This window comes from Ochotona curzoniae, unplaced genomic scaffold (assembly GCF_017591425.1).
Source record: "Ochotona curzoniae isolate NIBS_2020 unplaced genomic scaffold, NIBS_Ocur_1.0 contig_3255, whole genome shotgun sequence".
In the NCBI taxonomy this organism is placed as follows: domain Eukaryota; kingdom Metazoa; phylum Chordata; class Mammalia; order Lagomorpha; family Ochotonidae; genus Ochotona; species Ochotona curzoniae.
The window spans coordinates 3,216,110-3,239,658 of NW_024465777.1; the positions used below are offsets into that span (position 1 = coordinate 3,216,110).

The 23,549-nt window shown below is 55.2% G+C and overlaps 1 protein-coding gene across 1 annotated transcript in view; it reads right to left on the bottom strand.

Annotated features, from left to right (window-relative positions):
* RUNX3 (RUNX family transcription factor 3) overlaps positions 1-16,213 on the bottom strand; it is a 54,736-nt gene extending 38,523 nt beyond the window's left edge. The window contains exon 1 of the mRNA XM_040979584.1: positions 16,025-16,213. Coding sequence (XP_040835518.1) covers positions 16,025-16,082 — 58 coding nt within the window. The 5' untranslated portion in view covers positions 16,083-16,213. The remainder of the gene's footprint in view (positions 1-16,024) is intronic.
* Between the last annotated feature and the right edge of the window lie 7,336 nt (positions 16,214-23,549).

The window sequence follows — 23,549 nt, forward strand, 5'->3', positions numbered from 1 at the left end:
CCTGCTGTGCCATGATGCTGGAACCTTGCAAACTTTTTCAAGACCTTTCATACGCACACATACATTTTTAACACCAGAATAACCTTAGCTTTTTACTTGGTGTGAACTTTTTGACGTCTTCCCATATTCTAGGATCTCAAGGAACATCTGTTGAGGCTAGTGTTATAACACAATGAGGATAATGGCTGTTTGTGACATCGGCATTCCTCATGGGTGCAGGTTTGAGTTCACGCTGCTCCATGTCTGATTCAGCTACCTGCTAATGCCCTGGGAAAGGAGCAGAGGCTGCCTCAAATGCATGGTTCCTGCCCATCCATTCTGAGGAGACACAAATGGAGTTTCTGGCTCCTGGCTTTGGACTGGCCCAGCCAGGGCTGTTTTGGCTCTGTTTTAGGCAGTGAATCAGCAGATGGAAAATTTCTCTCTTTCTTTTCATCTCTCTCAGTCACTCTATCTTTCAAATAAATAAAATATATGTTTGAAAAAAGAATTATCTATTAAATGAGCCAACTAAATCCATGAATGAATTTGCATTCATTTCTAGCCTCAGCACCCTCACTGGCTTCCAAAACACCTACAGGATCACGGTCACAAAAGACCAGAACAGACAAAGTCTCTCCCTTGCTTACCTGCCAGGCACTGTGTTGTATAATTGCTCACCCACCTAGTTCTAGTAACAGACCACCAACTCCATTAGTCCATTTCCCAGATAAGAAAATTGAGGTCCTGGAGGTCCAATAAGTTGTTCAAAATCACACAGTCATCAAGTGGCTGAGCTAGGCAATTCCCAGCTCTTGATCCTGATTCATTGAGGGCAGCATTGTGGCACAGTGAGCTAGGGGGGATACTATGAGCTAGGGGAGACACACTTGAAACACTGGCATCTTTTATCAGAGCATCATTGCAGTCCTGGTTGCTTTGCTTCCCATTCAGCTCCCTACTAATACCTAGAAAAAGCAGCGAAAGATGGCCCCCATATACACAGGAGACTAGGATAGAATTCCAGGTTTCTCGTTATAGTCATTTGGGGAGGGAACCTGTGGATGGGAGGTAGGTGTGTGTGTGTGTGTGTGTGTGTGTGTGTTCCCTCTCTCGCTCTCTGTCAACCTGTCTTTAGATAAATAAACAAATGAATAAATAAATCCTAAAAGCACCTGACTTGTGGGACGTTCCGGCTGTGTTTCCTCCCCTGCCAGCAGCCAGCAGTGTCAGCTCTCCATGGCTGCCATACTCTTCCCTGTATGCCTAAGCTTTGTCCTATTCCCCTGGTGTGTGAAATGGGCTCTGGGCCCCGTCCCCTTCTTTCCCCCATGGTTTCCTGTCCTCTTGCTGTGATAAGTCACTGCTGCCCTGCCCTCCACTCACCCCAGTCTGGGGCACTGACCCCGAGGTCACTTCCAGCTCTTGGGGTAACCCTGAGCCCTAGTACCGGGTCTAGCTCTCTGAGTATCTCTCCAGAAGCATTTCTGAATGAATGAATGAATGAATGGGTGCGTGTATGAAAGAATGAATGAACATCTTTCCCTCTGTGGCCCTGACTGTTAGGGCTTTTGACAGGGGAAAAAAAAACATCCCCAATCTCCCCCCTGCTACCATCCATCCTCTTAAAACAAAACACATTTTTTGGGGTATAAAAATAATGCGTATTCATTAAAGAGAAATTGGAAAATAATAAAATTATGAGGAAGAAAATTAAAACCACCCAAAATCCTGCCACCCAGAACAATGGCTGACGTTTCAGGTTAGGCCCCCTGGCTCCCTACTGCATGGAGAGCTCCCCGCTGTCCCTCCCCCCCCCCCTCCTGCCTCTGTTCCTTCTTCCCTGTGTGTCCAGCATTGGACTGCACGGTCTATGTGGGTGGAGACCTGCGCTGGAGACTAACCAACACACTAGGTGTGCTCCCTGCTGTGTCGTGAAATCTCTCTTGGGAGGCAAGGGCCTGGATGTGGCGGGAGTGGGGTATGGGGCGGTCCTCCCCCCCCCCCCCCCGCCCCCGCCACTGGACCACCACCGTGTCCCCTTGTGGTCAGCCGTCAAGGGTGTTTCTGGATTTCTTCGTTGGCAAGGCACTGCTGGGAGCACCCTGGTGTGGAGTTTTAGCCACATACTTGATTGGCCCTCCCTGGGCACAGGCTCTGGGACCAGGACTCTGAGGTTTACAGGGAGCTTGCCAGCTCCATGTGACCCTCCCTGCAGCTACCTCAGGTGACCCACGCTCTCCAGCAGTTCTGGGCTTGGGAGGAAGCCAGCTTTTCTTTCGCCTCTCCTAGAGATAAACCCCCTTCTACATCCCAGGCCTTACTAGTTGCAGCCAAGGCTGAGGGCACCCATCTGTTCAGCCATTTGTGGCTTCATTGGGGTCCCAAGCTCCCTGTTTTTACTGCCGACCAAAGCGGCTGCAGAGGTCGCTGTGGTCTCAGGGTGCTTATGATCTAGGGCCCAGGGAGAGGTCACCCTCGCTGGCCATTCACCAGCTGGGCTGGTCCAAGACCCGCAGTATCCCCCTGGGGTGTGGGCTGGCTGGAGCCCAATTTACAGGTGAGAATATGGAGAGTCTAGAAAGTCATTGAGGAGTGGAGGCTCATCCTATGTCTGCCTGTGTACGGTGGCAGAATCTGACCGTCCCCTTGTCCTGGCCGTATTCAGGGAACTGTGAGCATTGGGTCTGCTCATGTGGGGCACTCTTCCCCTACACCTGCTGCCTGCAAGGCTGGGCTCGGCCCTAAATGCTGAGCAGCCAGTTCCTGCTTCTACCCTTAGAGGATCCTACGCCTTTTCCTCTCCATTGGTAAAATGGGAGAGCAGGGATCTGAGTAAGAGTCTCCTGGGCTTATGGCGGCTCAGGGCAGAGCTGGTGGGCGGAGCTCCAAGCTGAGTCAACGGGAGAAAGAACTCTGTCAGACAGGCCGCTGACCACAGCCGGGTCTTTGGGGGGTTGGAACCAGCAGGCCTTGGTCCCTGGCTGGGTTTAGGGACCCGACAACCCAGAGCAGGGCTACTCCCTCCCCCAAGCCTGGGACAGATGCAAGGCTATTTTTTAACCAACCCCACAGGAAGACGAGGCCAGAAATGAGTTCAGGGGGTTAACCCAGGCCCCTGGGGGCCCTTCCTATTTGCATCGGCTTGGCCTTGCCACCCAGGGAGCTGTGTGCATTTTATGCAGGCTCCCTGGAGCCCCCTACAGCTCCCAGCAATGCCCACCTTCACAGCCGCAGCTGGAAGGTTCTTGTGTGGCGTCGGCGGCGTGAGCAGGGCCCTTGCTTTCTCTAGCCCTACCACGGCCTCCTCTCCTCCTCTGTGCAGCATCTCCACAGGGCTAGCTTGCCTTCCCCACTTCTGCCTTCCCGGGGATGGCGCCCCCTCGCCCCCCCCCCCCCCAGCAGCGCCCTTCTCTTCCTGGCTTCAGGTTCCCCACCTGTCAACACTGTCCAGGCATCTCTGACTTCCCAAGCTGGGAAGCCTTGTTGTGATCAGGGCTCTTCTATACCTCCGGTCCTGGGCTCCCCGTGGCCCCTTTCCGAGGAAACATGGGCCGGCGGAGGCGTCCTGGGACCTCATGGGGTAAGGAAGGTTTCCCGGCCAGAGCAGTGGGGACCTGTGTGGGTGGGGCACAGCTGCCTCCCCGTGTAACCTCCCACAGGCCGCAGGCCCAGGTGTCTCCTGGTGTACCCAGGAAGAGGTTCCTGGAAAGCCTGTGGGTGTTTGTCATGGTGGGCATGTCTGCTGAGCTGTGTGTGTGTGTGATTTCATGGTGGGCGTGGGCACATAAGCCAAGATGCCTCAAGTGGAGGCAGGTAGGCCAGACTTTGGTTGCTGTGCCAGGGGAGGCTTGTATGAAGGCCTAGCCCAACCCCCGGCCCTACCCAGATTCACCACAGGCAGACATGTGTGGGGGAGGTGAATGCCAGCAGGGGTCCCATGTGGTAGGGTGGATGGCAGGGAGCGCAGTGTGCAAGGCAGGGGGACCTCTTGGGGAGTACACACACAGAGCCCCAAAGCTGTCAGGGCCTCCAGAAAGCCAGAATGGGTGCCTGTGGGAGAAGAGCAGCCCAACCCTGCCTCTGCTGGACTGACCGCTTAAACAACACTGTTAATCACACTAATTGAATCTCCTGCCCCCACAGTACAAGTAATCCCAGCACAATGCAAAGCCTTGGGAAAGGCGGAAAAGCACAGTGACTAGGTTAAAGCCCCAAATCTTTGAGCCGGAGCGACGAGTGGGAGCACCCTGAGCGATGGCGTCTGTGGCCGTCTCTGGACCCCACAGGCTGAGCCCCTCACACAGGGCTTCCCAGTCCTCATTCACTCTGGCAGGGTGGGCTAACTGCCCCCAGTGTCTGGGAGAGGAGACCAGGGATAAAGCAGGCTGAACTGCTCTCTGTAGGAATAGGAGAGCAGAACTATGATTTGAATCCAGATCTGGCTAATTGGGGTGCACAGTTCTCCACCAGGGGTCAGGGCTACCCTCTAGCCCTGGATGTCCTAGGGCCAAGCATCCATTTCTGCAATCCTCCAGTGGTGTTTTCTGGGTACATCTCATTGTCAGGACTGGCTCAGTACTGGCAGATGAGGCCGCAAGCTGAGCCCCCAAGAAGCCACAGGCTGACCCCTCACCCGGGCCACAGCTCAGTTCTCGGTCCCAGCTGTCACTGAGGCCCTGCCCTCGTCACTGACCAAGCTGCAGTCCTGCCCCCGCTGAGCCAGCCCTGGTCCATACCTGTGGTGTACCCAGCACACGGCCAGTGTCTACTCTTCAGGCCCACCGTCCACATGAAAACAGGGAGAGGGAGGCCGCTGGAGTCCACCCACTCAGGCCAGCCACCCTGCCCTTGGCCTTGGCCCGGGAGGCTGCAGCTGCACAGAGAAGCCCTCTCTGAGCTCAACAGGTGTAGGTCCAGGGCAGTCCCCTAGGATCTTCCTCCTGCCCAAATCCTCATGCTGTGATCTCCCCTTCCTTCTCTGGGGGACCCCTCCCCCCCGGAGATCCCTGTTGTCGCTTCAGCTGAAAGCAACAGGGCAGGGATGGAAGGGGTGGGAACAGGGTTTGAACCCAGGCCTGCTAACCACTGCTGTCATGGGGGAGGGGCTCTGACTGGCTCCCTGGGGAACCCTCTGATCATGGTTCTGTCATTTCATTCCTTGTTTTCTCCAACTGTGCCCTGGCACGCGTGAGCACCATCACCTTTAAGTGCCAGGTACATGGGGTCTATACCATCCCTTCTCTTGGCCCTCAAATAAATGATTGATGGCTGGCCCATTGCTCAGGCAGAGAAGTGGAACCCAAAAAAGGCAGTGATTCATCTGGCAAGAAGGTGGCACAGCAAGGCACACTGGGCTCTCCAGCCTTCCAGGATTTGGCTGAGGGTCATGAGCACAGCTAGCTCTTCCCAGGAGGGAGGCTAATGGGGGACACAGGTGCTCCCCAGTCAGAGGAAAACTCAGTCTGCTCAGGGGTGCGGTGAAGTCCACGGCTCTGGGTTCAGGCTGCTTGCCTTTGAATTCCAGCTGGGTGACCTTGGGCAGGTGGGTTAGCCTCTCTACGTGTCTGCCTTCTCATGTATAAAATGGGCTTCGTGACAACAATCATCTTCTGGGGCTGTAAGGGTGACATGAGCAAAGCTGCACAAAACCCTTAGTGCAGGCACACTGTAAGACCTCGCTCTGTGTTTGCTTATGGTAATTCAGAGTTGAGTTCTCAGCCTCTCTATTTTCTGGACACTCACACATTTGTTGATTTCAATTTTGTACTTTTCCTTTTTGTATTTAGGACCTAGCATATTTTCCTTTCAATTTCATGCAATTTCCTAAGTCCTTGGAAAGGTGATTGCCCTGTGTTCACAGTCCTTGGTGGACTTAACACTCCTTGAGATGGCTTTTCCCAAAGCGGGCTTCCTAACGCATGCATGGGTCTATTCCAGACGCATCTTTTCATTAGCACATTAAAGGCTCTGAAAAGTCCTGCAGCAAAGCACAGTTGGCCATTGTGAGCTAGCACTGATCCCTGCTTGCCAGCTCCGGCTGAACACAGTGGAGAGCACCATTCCTCTCCTGGGGTCTGGCACGAGGCCGGCAGACGAGAGCCGTGACTATGATGGCCTGCCTGCCTCCAAGGCAGTCAGCTCCGGTAACATGGTATCCTTGAGTCATAGCACACTGGGGTGGCCAGCAATGTGCATAGCCCCATCCTTCAGAGTAGGAAGCTGAGGTCTACAGGGGTTAAGTGGCCACACAGCCAGGAAGCAGCCCATCTGGAAGACAAATCCCACAGCTGCGATCTGAAACTCCACGTTCTCTCTTCTGCGTGTTGATAGGAAAAGTAAGAATGGATTCCACTCGCCAGGATCACTCTTTCTAGGATAAGCTTTTAAAAACTTAAAGGGTTGGGGCTGCTGTTATGGCACTCAGGGTTAAACTGCTGCCCACATTGCCACCATCCCAATGGGAGCACTGGTTTGAGTCCTGGCTGCTCCACGTAAGATCCAGCTCCCTGCTAATGCACCTGGGAAAACAGCAGAGGATGGTCCAAGTGCTTGCACCCCTGTACCCATATGGGAGACCTGGAAGAAGCTTCTGCTTTCAGCTTGGCCCAGCCCCAGTTGTTGTTAACTATTTGGAGCGTGACACAGCAGATAAAAGTAACTTTATCTTTCTATGTGACTTTCAAATAAATAAATCTTCAAACAAAACCTTAAGGGTTTTTTGCCCTCTAAAGTTGAATGTATAAAAACCTCAAAACCCTCAACAGCTTTCTTCCAACCTTAAATGCGGTGTGGGCTTTTCACATATATGACTTTCCAAACATTTTGCATGGGAAAAAATGAGAAATACTGTAATGTCATCTCAAGAAATAAGAGGGTCGGCAGTTAGCCACATGCTGCTTTGGATCCTCATGGTCCAACCCTGGAGCCATTAGCCATGTGGACTTTGTTTGCATGAGAAGACTAAAACTAAAAAGATTAAAAGTGCAGTTCTTTCCCTGTTGTGTGGGCTGCATTCCAAGGGCTACCTATTCCCACAGAGCTTGTGGTTCCCACCAGGGGCAGCACAAGGAACTCAGCCAGCAGAGGTGTCAAAGAGAACCTGGTGACAGCACTGTTCTAGATTCTTCCGAGGCACCCTAACACATCTGTATAACCACTATTAATATTCTAATGCAGCTCTTGAATATAGTTCCCCATACCTTCAATTTGGAGGCAAAAACAAGACATGGGGAAAAAATAAACTGGAAGGAAATACATCGAATGATGGTGGTTTTCTCTGGGTATTGAAATGACTGGGTTCATTTTTAATTTTCCTAGCTCCTTCAGGTGTCCTGCACCATAACCAGCCCACAGGGGAACGTTGACTGGCTTTCCCCAATGTTCTTGTAAGTTCTCAAGTGTTCAAAGGTATGAACTCCCTCAAGACTTAGGGCATTACTGTTTTTTCTTTCTTTGAAAGGCAGCAAGACAGAGAAAGAGAGATTTCCTAGCTACTGAGTCACCCCTAACTGCCTGCCACACCAACCAGGGCTAAGCCAGACCAAAGTCAGGAGGAGCCAGGAACTCAATCCAGCCCTCACAGGTGGTGGCAGGTGCCTAAGAAGCTGAGCCATTACCTGTGGCCTCTCAAGGTGCACATTAGCAGGAAACTGGAGCTAGGATTTGAGCCCAGTCATCCTCACACAGTTTGATGATGTCCAAGTGATATTGCCATCATTGTGCCAAATGCACACACTTATCATTATTATTTTTATAGCTATTTGTTCACTAGTAAGTATTTTTAAATTTTTATTTATTTTAATTGGAAAGTCAAATATACAGAGAGTAGCAGAGACAGAGATCTTCCATCTGTTAATTTACTCCCTAAGTGGTCGTAACAGCTGGAGCTGAGCTGATCTGAAACCAGGAGCTTCCTCCAGGTCTCCCACGCGGGTGAAGGGCCCCAAGATCTTGGACCATCCTCTACTGCTTTGCTTTCCCAGGCCACAAGCAGGGAGCTGGATTGCAAGTGGAGCTGCCAGGACATGAACCGGCACCCATGTGGGATCCTGGCACATGCAAGGTGATGACTTTAGCCATAAGGCTACTGTGCTGGGCCCTCATTATTTTTTAAATTGTGTCCACATCCAAGGGGAAGACACAGAGCCTTCCAGCGAAAGGCTCTGTTGGCCAGCCATGACCTCATGCCTCAGGGGCCTGTGAAGTTACAAGGGAAGGGCTGGTGTTGGGAGCAGTGTTCTGGGACCCATACCCTGGAATGTGTTTTGCACCCAGGGCCCTGCAGTTACCTTTTGCACTGGGCCTTGAGACTCAAGTGGCCATCACTGCTCCTGGAGTATCCCCAAGGAGTTTGAGTGTCACTGTGACAGCTTTGACTCTTTGGCCCCGGTTCTGTCTGACCACAGACATGGTCATCCACAGAGCTCTCTATAAGTCTGAGAACATGCACACGCTGGCTGCTCAGATGTGCGACTAAGCAGTGATAAAAATAGGCCTGGTGAGCGGGTGCAGGAGGCTGCTGTGGGCGCCAGGTGCACGTCCACACTGGCCTGTTTCAGAGGGCTGCCCTCCACATCATGGGCCGCTTTGCCCCACATCACTGCCAGCTCAGCTCCTGCCCACACTCCTGGCTAACCCCAGGCCCAAGCCACCAGTCCCTCTACTGGACCACAAGACCCCTCTACACTTTCCTCACTCTTCTCAGAGTCAGTGCTTTCTTAGGGTCTGCATAGGGCAAGACTGTGCTCCGGTCATACAGAAAATAAACCACCTGACTTAGAGGAGTCAGGGAGGGCTCCGTGGAGGTGGTGTGGCCAGGTCTTCAGGAAGAGGAAACATCAGCCAGGTAGTAAAGTAACAGGGGGATTCCTGATGGTCTGGCTTTGATGCTAGGCAGATCCTGGGCTTTGTTAGTTTTTCTTTATGTGATCTTGAGTGAAAGTGACTTCCCTTGGCTGAGCCTCAGTCTCCCCATCTATGAGGGTAATAATAATAATGACGACATCTGTCACGGGGCCGTGGTAGAGACTGTGAATGTGACACGCTCCCAAGGAGACTGCCTCCATGCCTGAAGCACTGAGTCACAGACAGGGGTTCCCTTTGTTCCCAACTCGCGGAACTGCAACCAGCCCCTGTCACCTGCCTGGGTCTTCACAAGCAGTGGGGTGGAACTAACGGAGATACCCGAAGACTCGGAGAAAACCCAATGCTGCAGCTAGGAGGGAGGGACACAGCTAGGGGGGCCGTGGCAGCTGCGCCACAAGGCCCCTGGAGTTTCAAACAGCTTCTGCAGCTTCCAGGCTGTGGGGTTTAGGCCTCCGTTTCTCCATCTGTAAACGGGAAGGCAGCCAGCGCTGGCTCCAGAGGACTGCATTTTGTTCTGTCAGGGGCAGTACTTCTATGCAGTAGGGGCTCAACAAATGCCTGTTGCCCTGACTCTGATTTGCATGTCCACTGGGAATGTGAGAATCTGGGGACCCAGCCTATCTCTCTCAGGAGATTGCCTCGAGACTGAGAAGACCACAGACCCACAGACCACAGACTCAGGCCACAGACCCTTCCAGAGTGCCTGCTGAATCCACGCCAGGCCAGGGCCTCAGAGGTAGGTGGCTGGGGAGAAGCAGAGCCAAGCCAGGTGATACAAGTTGGAGGCTCCTGAGGGTGGAGCTGCCTCTTCCTCTTTCTTTCTTTGAAAAAACAAACAAAACCTCCCCTAAATCCACAAGTAATAGATGTTCAATATTCACAAGTTCAGAAAGCACGTTGCCACCCAAAGAATATAGAACAAAGCTCCCTGCCTGCTGTAACCACACCAGAGGGTGCTGGGGAGTCCAGGCCAGGCTGTTTCCCGGCATGGGGACAGTTCTTGGGGCTGCGCGTGTCGCCACTGGCGCTCAGGCAGTCGGATCTGGGGACAGGGACATGGCTCAAAAGGATTTCCATGCTTGCCCCCCTCCCTCTTACTTGATTTTGCACGCTCGTTTTTCTGTCCTCAACTCCCTCCTCTTCCTGAGCAAGGTCAGGTCCCTGCTTCCAAGCAAAGGTAAATGGAGCAGGTGCAGCTGGCTGAAGCCCTGACAGCCAGGGGTTACACGACGCTTATGAGAAGAGTACGTGACACTTGGGGATCTGCAACTGTGACGGCTCCCCCCGCCTCGGGACCTGCCTTCATAGAAGCTAAACTGGGCAGTGCCCCGCCCCCTTAGTTACCATGTCACCCAGCGCCAGCCATTCTGCAGGTTCTAAGTCTCACATGTCTGTCCTTTCCGCCCACACGTAAGTCTGAACCTTTTGCCAAAAACCCAGTTCCCAGACTCGAAAGAAAACCCCCAAGAGGAACCTAAACCTTCATGGCCAGGAGTGTGCTGGCTCACGCCAGCAAGCGTTTCAGAGAAAAACGCCAGACAGCCAAGGGGGAAGTAGGGCGCAGCTGGAGACCCGCTGGGCTGGGCAGCTGTCGGCTCATTCATTTGCTCGTTCATTCGTTCTTCCTTCCCTGTGCGACACAGAGTCTGCAAGACCTTTTCTGCAAAGGAGGCAGGGAGCACAGAGGAGTGCTTTCAGCATGGGTAGGAGCCGAGCCCACCCCAGGTCCTGCGTGAAGCCCCTGATGAACAGGACCTCATGAAACCTAGCCAATGAGTCTGGGGCAGGTCTTGTCTGTCCTCCCTGTTTCACAGTAGAGAAAACCAAGCACAGAGAGGCAGGGCCCAGCCATGTTTCACATTTCCTCCTCATCCCACTGTCAGTCCTGGGATCCTTGATAAGGGGCCCATCACACTCCCCGCACAGCTCAGCTCTCTGCAACAGTGGTGGAAAAGCAACCTTGGGCCAGCAGGCAGGGGCAGAATTGAGGGACAAGGCCTAGGAGCATGCTCCCTGCAGACCACACGCGGCCCAGGACTTTGAAGCCCAGGCCTTCCACCACCCACCACCAGCCTTTGAGGTCCATGTTTCAGAGTAGGAGATTTCCAGTCATGAAAGAGCAAGTCAGGTCACTGAGCTCTCTGGGTTCTTGCGCAAAGCAGATAGCGAAAGCTGGGCAAAGTTGGTGGGTGATCGGGGCTCTCCTAAGGCTGCATCTTATCTTTGGACCTCAGTTTCCCCATGGACAGAGAAGGAGGAGGAAGCTTCCGCCCCAGCAGACTCCTGGACCGGGTCACAGGTCCCCATAGCAGCCCTTCCGCTGTGCTGGAGGCTGGCTACAGGAGGGCAGGGCTGCAAAGCGCCTTCTCCCTTCCTGCCCTCCTTTCCTTGCTTCACCAGGTAAGAACGACTCACAGACCTCCCAGGAAGGTACTGGGCTGGGGCTACAGGTGGTCCTAGGAAGACCCTTGGTGGGAAGGGGGTGATATTCGAGCCCAGTCTTAAAGATGGAGAGGGAGATTCTCCAGCCACCAGTGGCAGATTTGAGAAAGGGTCCACAGACGACCTGCCCTCTCCAGGAGACTGTGCCACTGAACCCCAAGTCCAGGAAACAGTGCCTACCCACCACCACCTTCATCCACAACCAGCAGAGTCTGGTCTGGCTAAGGCACCTCTGGGGTCAGAGGATGTTGCTTTCTTCAGAATCTTCCGGAAGGTCAGATTTTCAGACCTTCCCGGCCCCTCCCACCAGGTAATCCAGCAAGCCTCAGCTTTGATGCGGCCACCACCAGGCTGAGGCGTCAATGGGCCTTCTATATGACCAGTGGGACCGCGGTGGGCGTGGGTGAGGCTGAGACACACAGTCCCACTGTGTGGGGCCAACTTACGCCGGCTCAGGCCCTGCGGGCAGTGGGGGGCTCCCAGGAATGCCCTTCCAGTTTGGGGGGTAGTGTGCTTTGGACAGGCAGGGTGGTCTGGGGAGATGGGCGGGTACAGGACGGCCTCCGAGACCGCCGTCAAAGGGGCCGGGCAGTTGTGGCGCCAGGCAAGGCTGCTGTGGTGGGCATGGAGTGGTTAGCAGTCAGGGCCCTCATCTCCCAGAGCTGGCGGGCAAGGGCAAGCTTCCGTGGCATTGGCCCTCATGGGATGGGGGTGGGGGGCAGGAGGATGGTGGTGGGGGATGTGGTGACGAGCTATCCTGGGTTACCTGGGGCTTTGGGTACCCAAACCTACACAGCCCCTTGTTGCCAGCCCTGCCTTGTGCTCAGGAGACAACAGCAGAGTCGGATGACGGAAGGTCTGTGTAGCTTCCTTCCTGTCCAGTGACCTCTGAGTCAGACCCCTGCCTTCATGCAGGCCACCTCTTGCCTGAGGACCCATTTTCTCTTCTTTGCAGATCTCTTTTGGGGTAGGAGCTGCCAGCCACCTCCCCCTCACCTCCCAGCTATTGCTGAGAGAAGTCCGGCCAGGAAGGGGAGGCCCTGGCTTCATTCTCCTCTGACTCTGCCCCCTGTGCCAAGGCCTCCAGCCCAGGCCAGGGGCGCACACAGTCATCACATCCGTGCCTGGTCACACCCCTCTGCCCAGCCTGTTCCCTCTGCCTGGGACCCGCTGGCCACCTCTAGCCTCTGATACCCCTCTCACGTGTCATTCTTTTGTGGATGGGGCTATGCTGGGATTCCCGGAGCTCGACCCATGCTCCTCTTCCAGATGCCAGTCTTGCCCCTAGCAGCCCATCAGCTCCCATAGTAGAGGTCCTGACACTCTCCCCTGGCCCCGTGGCGGGTGCGGGCAGCCAGGATCTGACCTGAGTGCATCCCTCTGAGCGCCAGCATTACTCTCTTCACCTCTCCTCTCCAGCCCCATATATTTTCCTCCCTAGCACTGTGTCCACGGGAGACAACATGTGTCTGTGGAGTGCAATCAAAAGGGTACGGAGAAGGGCCTGAGGGACAGACTCAGGAGAAAAGAGTCAACCCCAGACAAGAGTATGATGAGGATCAGGGGAGGGGGGAAACAGGCCCCGAGAGAGAAGAGGACTTGCTCACATCACGAGGGCAGAGTGCCCCAGCCCCAGCCTCAGCTTCCCTGTTCGTCAAATGCAGGCATAGGCACTTTGTGGGCCATCCAGGAGGCCGTTATGGGCTGCCTGGGAGGCACCCAGAACCCCCTTCACCCTCAGGGGCAGCTGTTTGGGTTTCCCTCAGCCCCTATGCGACTCCTCCATTCCCTTGGGCTGCTATGTGGACTCACCAGTCCCCTCCCAAACCTGGCTTCCACATGACTGCAGGTCAGTTCTGGCCCTCTTGGCTCAGAATGAGCCCCCCTGCTGTTCGTAAGCCAGAGGGGCAAGGCAGTTGGTGCTTCAGGGAGTCTGGGGGCTGTGCTGGCCCCAGCCCTGGGTGGGATTCAGGTGATCCCTATCGGAAAAAAATAGCACACAATCCCTGTCCCCTCCTCCCTCATTCTGGGGTCTATAGCAGCATGTGATGGAGCTAGGGACCCACCCCAGGAGAATGAGAAACCTTCATGGGGGGACCAGATCATCTCAAAGATGCACGGAATCCAAGCCACTCTTCCCCTCTCAGGGGTGAGAGGATGGCAGCCTAGAGAGGTCCCCTGAAAGTCACCCAGCATCCAGGTGCCAGAGCCAGGCAGGAGACAAGGCTCCTGACCGGCAGGCCCCAAGCTTCAGTCACCCAGGGGGACCTGGTGTCCGGGCAGGACCACAGGAATCTAGCATCCAAGACCTCCTTAGGGTGGTGACACTGGAGGACGCCCTGGAGGGACTGCGGAGGTGGGCAGGAGGGCGAGGGGGTCGTGAGGACAAGGTAGGCCCTTCCTTGCTGCTGCAAACCTCTGGGGGCCCCCACAGCCCCGGAAGACTCTAAGCAGCCCGCCTCAGACCTGCGCTTCCTCCCTGCACAGACCTCGGGGGCTCCATGCGTGTGGGCTGGAAACAATGATGTCTTTCCATTTACTGAGCTCTAACTGAAACCGGGGGTCTTTTTCCACCACACCTCTCTGTGCCCCCAGGTACTGCTTTGTATCATTAGGGCCTGTTCACAAGGAGTGTTCTGGATTGTGGCTCCTGCTCACTGCCGCGACATGAGGTTGGTGGCTGTGCTGCGGCCAGACCCCTAACAGGGTACACGCTTACTATCTTGTACGAACGCTTCCTTTCTGAGTTTGATAACCCCTCATGCCCCAGACACACCTTTCTTTGTAATCCTTTGGATTTTGTGTTCTGTATCTAAAAATTTGACTCCTAGATAAGGACCCTGTGTAGGTGGTATGCCTCTAGGGACAGCACAGGCAGCTGGACCTAATGAGAGACGGGAGACAGACTCAAGGGGGCATGCACACGACAAACTGAACTGGTCAGGAGAGGGTTTGCCGGAGTGGACAGAGCTGTCCCAAGGAAACACAGGGAACCCTCAACCCCCGGATCCTAGGCCTCACCAACATCCAGCCTCCCACATCCGAGGCACCTGTTGAGGCGTGAGCAGTCTGCTCTACCCAACTCTTTGCTCACCTACTTCTCCCTTCACCTTGGTGTTTCCGCTGCTGCCACTGGCCACCTCCTGGGTTCTGTGACCCCCGGAGCCCATCCTAGTGGGTCAGCCCTCCAGCCCCGGCTCCCAAGGTTCCTTTGTTTGAAACCCTACATTGCTCCATCGTGCTCACGGAGGGAGAAATACAGATTACAAAGACCCAGCAAATGGTTTTTATAAACTCTTATTTTCTTGCCGCAGAACTGCCTTTAATTAGCTCAGAGGACTACAAAGGGAACACGTATAATAGCAGCAGCTTGAAGGCAGGAGCCCACAACCCCGGCTCCCAGACAGGCCGCCTGTCACCAGCCCCAGCCAGGTTTGCTGGGAGCACTCCCGTGTCGGGTACAGCAGCAGCCCCCAGCCCCTCCCTCACCACTACCTCCATCTCTGCCTGCCTGGACCTACCAGGGTGGAGGCACAACAGCCCCTGCCCAGGCTCCTCTGGACAACAAAGACCCACATGGGTCTCAGGCCCTGCCCAAAGCTGGCCGCCAAGGGCTGCCGCTGAGTCACTCTGGTAGCTGGCAGCAGGGGGGCAGATGGACACACAATCAAGCCAGCTAAGGCGGACCCGCTAACCGTCCGTGTCCAGCAAGGCCACAGTACTCCCAAGCCCAGGAGTTCTAGAACCCCCTTGGCTCTTGGCCACAGGAGAACCAGGTCCTGTGAGTAGCCCAGCCTTGGCATTAGACACTCATAGCTGGAGTGGAATCAGGGCCCAGAGAGGTTAAGATGTTTGCCTACAGCTGCTCCGTAAGGCTTCCACTGAGCAGTGGGGCACTCACTCCTGGGGACTTTTGTGTCCAGCTGGGCTCCTGCTGGGGACAACGGAGGTGGCTCTGGGGTTGTCTGAGGCCATAGCCAGATGGGCAGGGAAAGGCTCTCTTAAAATCCAGCCTCAACCAGAAGCTCTAACAGCAGACCCCAGCCCCTTTCTCGCTGAGCAACACAGCCCAAGTTCGGGGTGCCTCCAGGCCATGCATTGAGACAGACCTCACCAGTGTCTCTCTCTTCTCCCGGTGCCCAAATCCACAGAACTCCCCGGGCCTGCCCCTGACACAGGCCCAGCGCGGCACCAGCTCTACCCCAAAGACAAAAGCCCTCCTCTTCCCGCAGCCTCCTTTCGCAGAGTGGGGGCGGTGGGGGGACCAACCGGGGAAAGTCGCCAGGTCCCACAGTGCTGCTGGGCCCTTTGCCTGCCTCCCGCGGCTCTCTGCCCGAGCCAGGTGCAGGACAGGAGCCTCACTCTGGCAGACCGGGCCACGGGGGGCTGGGCTCTGGGGCCCCACTAGAGAAGCAGGAAGCCGGGGGGCTGAGGTGCCCCCTGGACTCGCCTCCACCCAGCACCCTCCGAGTCTGGCTTTGAGGTCTGGCAGTCGAGTGTGAGCCACTGCCGGGTGACCAACTGTCCCCACAGGCTGGGGATGGAAGCTCCACGGTGATGTCTGCCTCCCCCGCCCCCCCAGGGAGACCACGGTGGCCACCACTGGCCCCTCTGCCCCCCCAGGGGTTTAGGTGGCCAGGCTTGAGGGCAGCCTGACAGGCGGCTGAGGGACAGGGCCCGGGTGGTGGCCGCGGCTCCCCACCGGTGCCATCTCCGGCACCCACGCGTTACTCACCACGGATGAAGGCTGGCGAGTAGCTGGGGAAGGAATCGAAGATGCTGTTGGAGGCCATGCCCCACGGTGAGGCCGGTGAAGCTGCCCGGCCAGCAGTCAGCACGTCAGGGGGTCGGCCTGGGCCGCTGGGCGGGCCGGTATTTGATTTTTTTTTTCTGACTACTTTGGAGAATGAAGTGGGTGTGTGTGAGTGTATGTGTGTGTGTTGTTTTTTATTTGTGTTTTGTTTTGTCTCTTTTTTTTTCCCCCTTGCTGCTATGAAAAAGAGAAAAGGAAAGAACGCGAGAGTGTGTGTGAACAAGAGAGAGAGAAAGAGAGAGAGAGAAAGAGGAGAAAAAAAATCCCCCAGGAAAGCAGAGTTGCTGTTTTTACCCAAGGCTCTGGATTGCTGGTCCCACAGGAATGTCTAGCCACAAATTCTCCACAGAAGTCGTGTGCAGTGTATCATTAGATGGCGGGAAGGGGCGCTCGGCAGCCAGGGCGGAGGAGCGCCTGGGGCCGAGGGAGCTGAGTGAGGCCCCGCACCAGCACCAAGGGGAATGAATGAATGAGGCTTACCCTCCACGGAGCCCAGGCTCCTGGCCCACTGGTGCGAGGGCGGCCCCAGGGGGTGGGGACGACCAGGAGCCAACCAGCTCCCGCGCTGGGGGCCCCGGAGGCAGCCGAGGGCCCGGCCCTGTGGTTCTGTGGTTGAGAGGGACCAGGCCTTCCCAGTGTCAACCCAAGCTCGCGGCACAGGATGCCAGAAGCCAGCTCGCGGCCTTGGCCCATTGGCTGGGTGGCAGTCACCTGGGCCGTGATGTCATGGCCTCTTAGAAGATCTTGTGGCTGCCTTTCTATGTCTTTTGGGGAGAGGAGCTAGAGAGAGGCAGGCAGTGGCTTTTATTTGTGGGACTGGCCTCAGCACGCGGCCCAGAAGCAGAACTGAAAGCGGTTGGAGAGGGGGCGGCAAGGGTGGCGGTTTGGACCCTGTGTGGGAGACTCCGTCTTAATTAAGGCCAGCGTTGGCCTGGGCAGGCTGTGAGCCCTGCTGGCCCCCTTGCCGGGTGCCGGGAGCCTGGGCCAGCCGCGGGTGCAGGGCTCACACCCTGCCATTGTCCTGCAGCACCCGTGCCCGGCAGAGGCGTCCACATGTGTGTGGCTGGGTGGCACTTGAGGGGATTTTATGGGAGCTGGGATTACATACAAATGGAAAACACATGACACGGACTTGTCAGCACTCGTGCCCAGCCGTGGCTTGCTCCTGAGGGTGACGGTGTGGCAGTCCCAGGAGGCCTCTGCAGAAGCCCAGGTCTGTTAGCCACCTCCATCACCTGGGAGTTTTCTGCTCTGGTCTTACACCCCGGGCTCTCCTCGCTTCCCCTCCAAGGGCCCTTTGTGGGCTCCTGTCTGAATCCTCTGTGGCCCAGAGAAGTGGAGGTTCCGTGCTGCCCAGGCCATTCTGCTGTACACGCATTTGTGCCCAGGGCAGAGTTAGGCTTGGGGCTGCAGTTGGGAAGCACAGATGTGATGTTTCCTACTCTTCTGGCAAGTTCTGCTCTCCCATTTCTCAGGCCAGGGCACTAAGGCCCTGAGGTGGTGCAGTCAGCGTGTGGGAGGTCACACAGTCTCTGGAGTGACATTGGAACACCAGCCTGGCTCTTGCCTGCCTGGAGCTCAGCCATGGCACCACAGCTCCTCCCCAGAACTCCCAGAAGTAGCCTCCTGCCCATTGCACCCTGGGCACTACCCCTTCCTCTCCCAGGGAGCCCTGGTTTAGGACGACACACCTCCTGGTTCCCTGCATCAACCATGGTCCTTTGGGCTCACACTGGCCTCTGCAGGCCAAGAAGGAGCAGGTGGGGCATGCTAGGGGTCCCCTAAGCAGGAAGTACAGCACTGAGCCTCCCGGGAAGACGGTTCAGCCTCTGTCTCTAAGAGACGGTGGCTCAGGGTGCTGGGCTTGGGTGGGCATGAGTAGGGAGCAGGGGGTCCTCATTTGGCCAGGGAGGAAGAAGGTTTGCGGTGAAAACCACAGGGCGCTGGAGTCAGATTTGGGTTCCAGTCCCAGCTCTGCTGAATCCAGGCCATGAGACCTTGGGACAAGTTACTTCCCTTCTCAGGGCCTTGGTTTCCTTTCCTGTAAAAGGAGGATAACGCCTCTGCAGATGGAGCAGCTTCTGGGTGAGGACACCATCGATGTTGGTTTCCTCGGCTGAGTCTTAGTGACGCCATTCGAGCTCCGTTATGAGTCAGCTCAGGTACGGAACCGGCACCGTCCTGTCGTTACGCAGCAGCAGCAGGGATGGGGGGGCCCAGGCGCACCCTGCGACGTAGGCACACAGGCTGACCTGGCCAGAGGGGGGGTCTTTGGGAATCAGGGGCCCAGGTGGAGCCTAAGTCAGGTGTCTTTTGGAGTAGGCTGTGCTGTGCAGCACATCAGGAGAGACCCCCATTTGCGGTGGAAGCTGAGCACCCCCCCAGGTTGCAGAGACTCACTCTGGTTCCCCCAGGATGAGTCAGTGGGAGCCAGGCCAGGAGTGGTTTCTACTCTGCCCACGCCACCTCTTGTTTCCAACCCCGCGCACTTGGCTGGCTTTTTCCATGTCAAACGGTGGGCCCCGCCTGAGCCCCCAGAATTTGATCATCAAGAGGGTGAGCCTAGGCCCAGAGCCGGGAGGAAGCCCAGAAGCCCAGCAGTGCACATGGGCAGTGGGCAGCTCCTCCAGTCCTCAGGGGCTGGGTAACAAAGGTTTGCTGAGTGCCACTTCTGCCCCAGGGGGAGTTATTCTCACCGCCTTTGCCCTGTAAGTGAGCGCCAGCCCTCTGGAACCTACCTAGGGACACGGAGAGAGTGTGGAGGCTGGAGTCAGCTGTACCTGGAGGCTGACTTTGGTTCCTACAAGCTGTGAGTCAGGGGCAGGAGGTTCTGCTCTCTTTGCCTGTAAGGCGAGTCCAGTGTCAGAATACATCTCCCCAAATTACAGCGAGGATGAAATGAACAAGTGACTCAGTTGCTGTGGCACAACGTAGGTGCCAGCTCTTGGGAACTCCTGTCCCTGTAACCTCTGACTATGTACTACCTGGCACACAGAAGGAAATCAAGGTCCATCTTCTTCTTTTTTTTCTTTAAGTTTACTTATTTTTTATTGGAAAGGTAGATTACAGAGAGGAGAGATTAAGAGAAAGATCTTCTGTCTGCTGGCTCATTCTCCAAGTGGTTGCAACAGCTGGAGATGAGCTGATCCAAAGCCAGGGGCCAGGAGCTTCTTCTGGGTCTCCCCGGTGGGTGCAGGGTCCCAAGGCTTTGGGTCGTCCTCTACTGCTTTCCCAGGCCACAAGCAGGGAGCTGGATGGGAAGTGGAACTACTGGGATAAGAACCAGCGCCTGTATGGGATCCTGACATATGTAAGATGAGGATTTAGCCACTAGGCTACCATGCCAGGCCCCCTCTTGCTCTTCAATGGAAAAAAAAATAAAGAGAAACTTGGTTAAAAAAGGAGTTGTAAGAAACCATATCTGAGAGTAAAAGGGTATTGGAAAAATCACATCTTACAGCCTTTAGTGTTAAACGCCCAAACGTGCCTGCAGCAGCTTTTTTTCTGGCCCTCCCGGCAAAGTCAACCCCGGAGGTCTTTCCTTTGGTCTCCCTGTGAAGGGACACATGAAGATGCTCGTGGAATCCCTGGCAGGCAGCAGCAGCCGGCCCCTTCTCTCAGGCCTGCAGGGTCTGTGCTCAGTTCCAGCGCAAGGTCTTTTCAGCGACCTGCCTCTCTGTTGAGTCTCTCCCAAGTGCTCCTTGTGGCTGTCACTCAGACAGGGACACCCAGGTGGCATCCCAGCATCGATGTCACCGCATCTCTGGTGATGAGAGTCTGCTCTGGAGAAAGGTCCCTTGGCAAATGCAAAGTGAATTCCAGGGTTATTGGCGACAAGGGTGAGGAAAGAGCTGAGACGTCAGATGAAGACATCAGGAGCCTTGGCAGGAAGAGGAAGTGGCTGCTACCTTTTGGGAAGAGAGGGGCAAGGAGAGTGGGGAGCCTAAGCACCTAGCATCTTCCCAGGGAGCAGGGGACATCATGGAGATGCCCCCTGAGATGTGGCTTCTCCCTCTCCCCACCCGCACCCCAGCTCTTCAATCCCCTCTCAGCTGGAGCTGGAAGCAGCTGACCCAGGGTCCAAGCAGATGCAGTTTTGGCAATGAGAGCCCTGTACCACGAAACCAAGTAGAAAGGAATGAAACAAAGTAAGGGCTAACTGGCTTAGGATTGGCGTAAAAATCCAGGGACTTCTGCAGCCATGAAAATGCCCAACATGGCCAGGTTGGGAAACAAGGCCAGCTCGTGGGGATGAGTTCACAGATGAGTGGATTTTGGGGAGGGGGTGGCACAGGGACAGCATCCCAGAGGCACCTGCTAGCTGTGCCTCAACCAATACACAGCTTGAGAAGTGAGGAGCAGATGAGTCCCACAAGCCTAGCTCTAGGGGTCAGTTAGGAAAGCACCTGCTAGGAGTGGTGATAAAATCTGTTTCCTCAACTGGGGTGCAGTGGTGCATTTTCCACCATAGCCTTGGTTTGCTGCCAGCGGGGGATTTCCTTGCCAGCGATGGGTTCTGGATGCAGAGCACTGACCTTGAGCCCACTGGATCCTCCCACAACCTTCCCACTTTTCAGATGAGGAGGATTTCCAAATTGGAGGCTCTGGGACTCCACTAGCCATATAGACCAGAGGTGGCAGGTTGGAGGCAGGGTCTGGCCTTGGAGTTCCAATTTTGATTGAGTCATGATACAGGATCCACGCATGGTGCTAGAGCTATCTCAGACACCTGTTGCAACCTGGTTGGAGGTGGGGGCTCACATCGAGGGGCAGGCACAGAAGCCCTTACCCTGCACAGATATGCCCCTCCTGAAGGATGGGTGCTGAGATCTGTTGGGCTGACCCAGGATGTCCAGGCCAAGGCAGGTGATCATGAACAAGATCTAATAGGTACAGTGAACATGCTGAGTGTTTCCCAGCGATGGCTCTTAGAACAGCACAGTAGACCTGCCACACTACCTGACCACCTGCCAGCATTCAAGGCACAATCAGCAAGAGGATAAGTCTTGCTTAAGACCCCCTAGTTTACAGATATAATGAAGCACAAACCCAGAGCCTGCCCTCCACCTGCTTCTGAGCTCCTCCACTCCTCCCTGGCTGCTCGCCTATTGTTTGTTTCAAACTTCCAGAATACCCGCTTCAGAATCAGAGCCTTCCCTCTTCCTGCTGCCTTCTCCCTTCTCTAGCCCCTCATTTTGCCAGAGGTCTCACTGTACCCCCCCTAAGCGGCTGTCTGGTCACCTCTTAGATTACAGAGTCTGTGGCCTGGAGGGTGCCCCTGCGACACCTCCACCAGCCACTCTGCCCACTGCTTTTCCTTCTGCCTGATGCATCCAAACTGGGCTCCTGGCCTTACCCAGCCACCCATGGACAGCCACCTGCCTCTCTCACTCCTGCATCTTCCCTGTTGAAGCCAGGGTTGCTGCTTCCCTCATTGCACACGCCCCTGCACATAGATGCTCCCCCTAGAGTCCTCAGAAAATCGTGCAGGATATAGGCCAGGGAGATAAAAGGCCCCATTCCACAGCCCAGAGAATGGGGCTGAGGGGAAGAGCTAATTGGGGTTGGAGCACAGTCGTGCTGCCCCTACCTGCAGCCCATCCCCACAGCACCCTGAATTTCCGTTCTTTCCCTAAAGTGTCTTCCAGAGAGGCTAGGGTTATGGGAATGGGAATTGGAGAAGCTGATCTTGAATCCCTATCTTGGCCCCACCGTAAGGTGAGCTGTTGACTGGGGCTGTCAGAACCCCACTGCTTGCCCCCTGGAAATCCTGGGAGAGCACATGGCAGGCCTGGAAAGTTTTGCTTTCTGATTGTCCCTCCCTCGGAGGGCTAGAGAAAACCCCACCTTCTCCCCTTATGGCAAATAAAACGATCCTTCTTTGGGCCTTTGGGTGGAATAATCCATTTTTTTAGCTTCAAAGGCTTGTGCCAGGGACTTAGACCTGCTGCAAGTTAGGCTCTGTGTGGTCATCCTGGGCTGGCGGGCACAAGGGAGGTGCCCCTACCCAAGGGCTGGCTGGGAGACCTACCCTCTGGATGCTGGGCCCAGGGTGCCTGCCTATCCCTGTTCTGTGAGTATTCTTTCGGGGCCTGGTCTTGTCCCTGCTCCCATTTCCTCTTTGAGGCTTCCCCACACAAGCCCGGTAATGATAACTCACAGCAGCCATAAACCAGCACTTAACCTGCGCTTACCACGTGCCAGGCACGCTTCCAAGAACCAGGCATCAACTATCTCTCAGAAGTTTTACAAACGTCATTTAAATATTCATTAATTTACTTATTTTTCATGTATTTGAAAAGCAGAGCGTAGAGAAACTGAGATCTCCCATCTGCTGATTCCATCCCCGCCCCAGCTGCTTACAACAGCCAGGGCTGAGTGGGATGAAATCTGGGAGTCGAAAACTCCATTCAGGTCTCCCACGAGGCTGTCAGGAAGCCAAGTCCTTGTGTTAACACACCTGCTGCCTCTCAGAGTGTACATTAGTGGGAAGCTGGACTCGGAAATGGAGCCAGAACTCCAACCCAGGCACTCCCATACGGGCTTTGGCGTTCCAAGCTATGACTTAACTATTGAGCCAAATGCTCTTGCTGTGACCATTGGAAAGGCATGCAGACTCTAGGAGGTTAAACCCCAGTCCAGCACAGGAGAGCCCAATGGGGTTGCATCCTGTCCGCATCATTGTTCTTCAGGCCCTTCTGACAGATGAGCAAACAGAGCCTACTGAATTCATGAGTTAATGGGTTTGCTCAGAATGAGTTAATGGGTTTGCTCAGAATGATCTAGAAAGTGATGTATTGTACTCTTTTTAAAAAACAATTTATTAATTGTATTGGAAAGTCAGACACATAAGAGAAGAGGAGAAGGAGGAGGAGGAGGAGGAGAGAGAGAGAGAGAGAGAGAGAGAGAGAGAGAGAGAGAGAGGAAAATCTTCCATCCACTGATTCACTCCCCAAGTGAATGTAATGGCTGGAGCTTAGCCGATCCAAAGCCAGGAGATTCTTCTGGAACCCATGCAGGTGCAGGGTTCCAAGGCTTTGGGCCGTTCTCCACTGCTTTCCCAGGCCACAAGCAGGGAGCTGGTTGGGAAGCAGGAACAGTTGGGACAGGAATCGGTGCGCATATGGCATCCTGATGCCTTCAAGGAGAGGACTTGAGCTGCTAGGCTACCATGTTGTATTCCTGATCAAGCACTCAGACCCAGATCTTTCAGCTTTTAGTGTGTGGCAACGTTGACCTCGGTGAATGCTGCTAACAAATGGAACATGAGTGTGTGTGGCGGTTGGAGACAGGGGAGACTATTATCCTCCTCTCCCCATTTTACTGAGTACTAAACTGAGGCTTGCCTTACCCACGTTGTGTTGCTGGACAGTGGGAGAGTCTGTTGTGCCCCTGGCCTTTGCTGCAATCCTTGCTCTCAGCTCCCTGTTCCCTCCAGGAGCCAGGA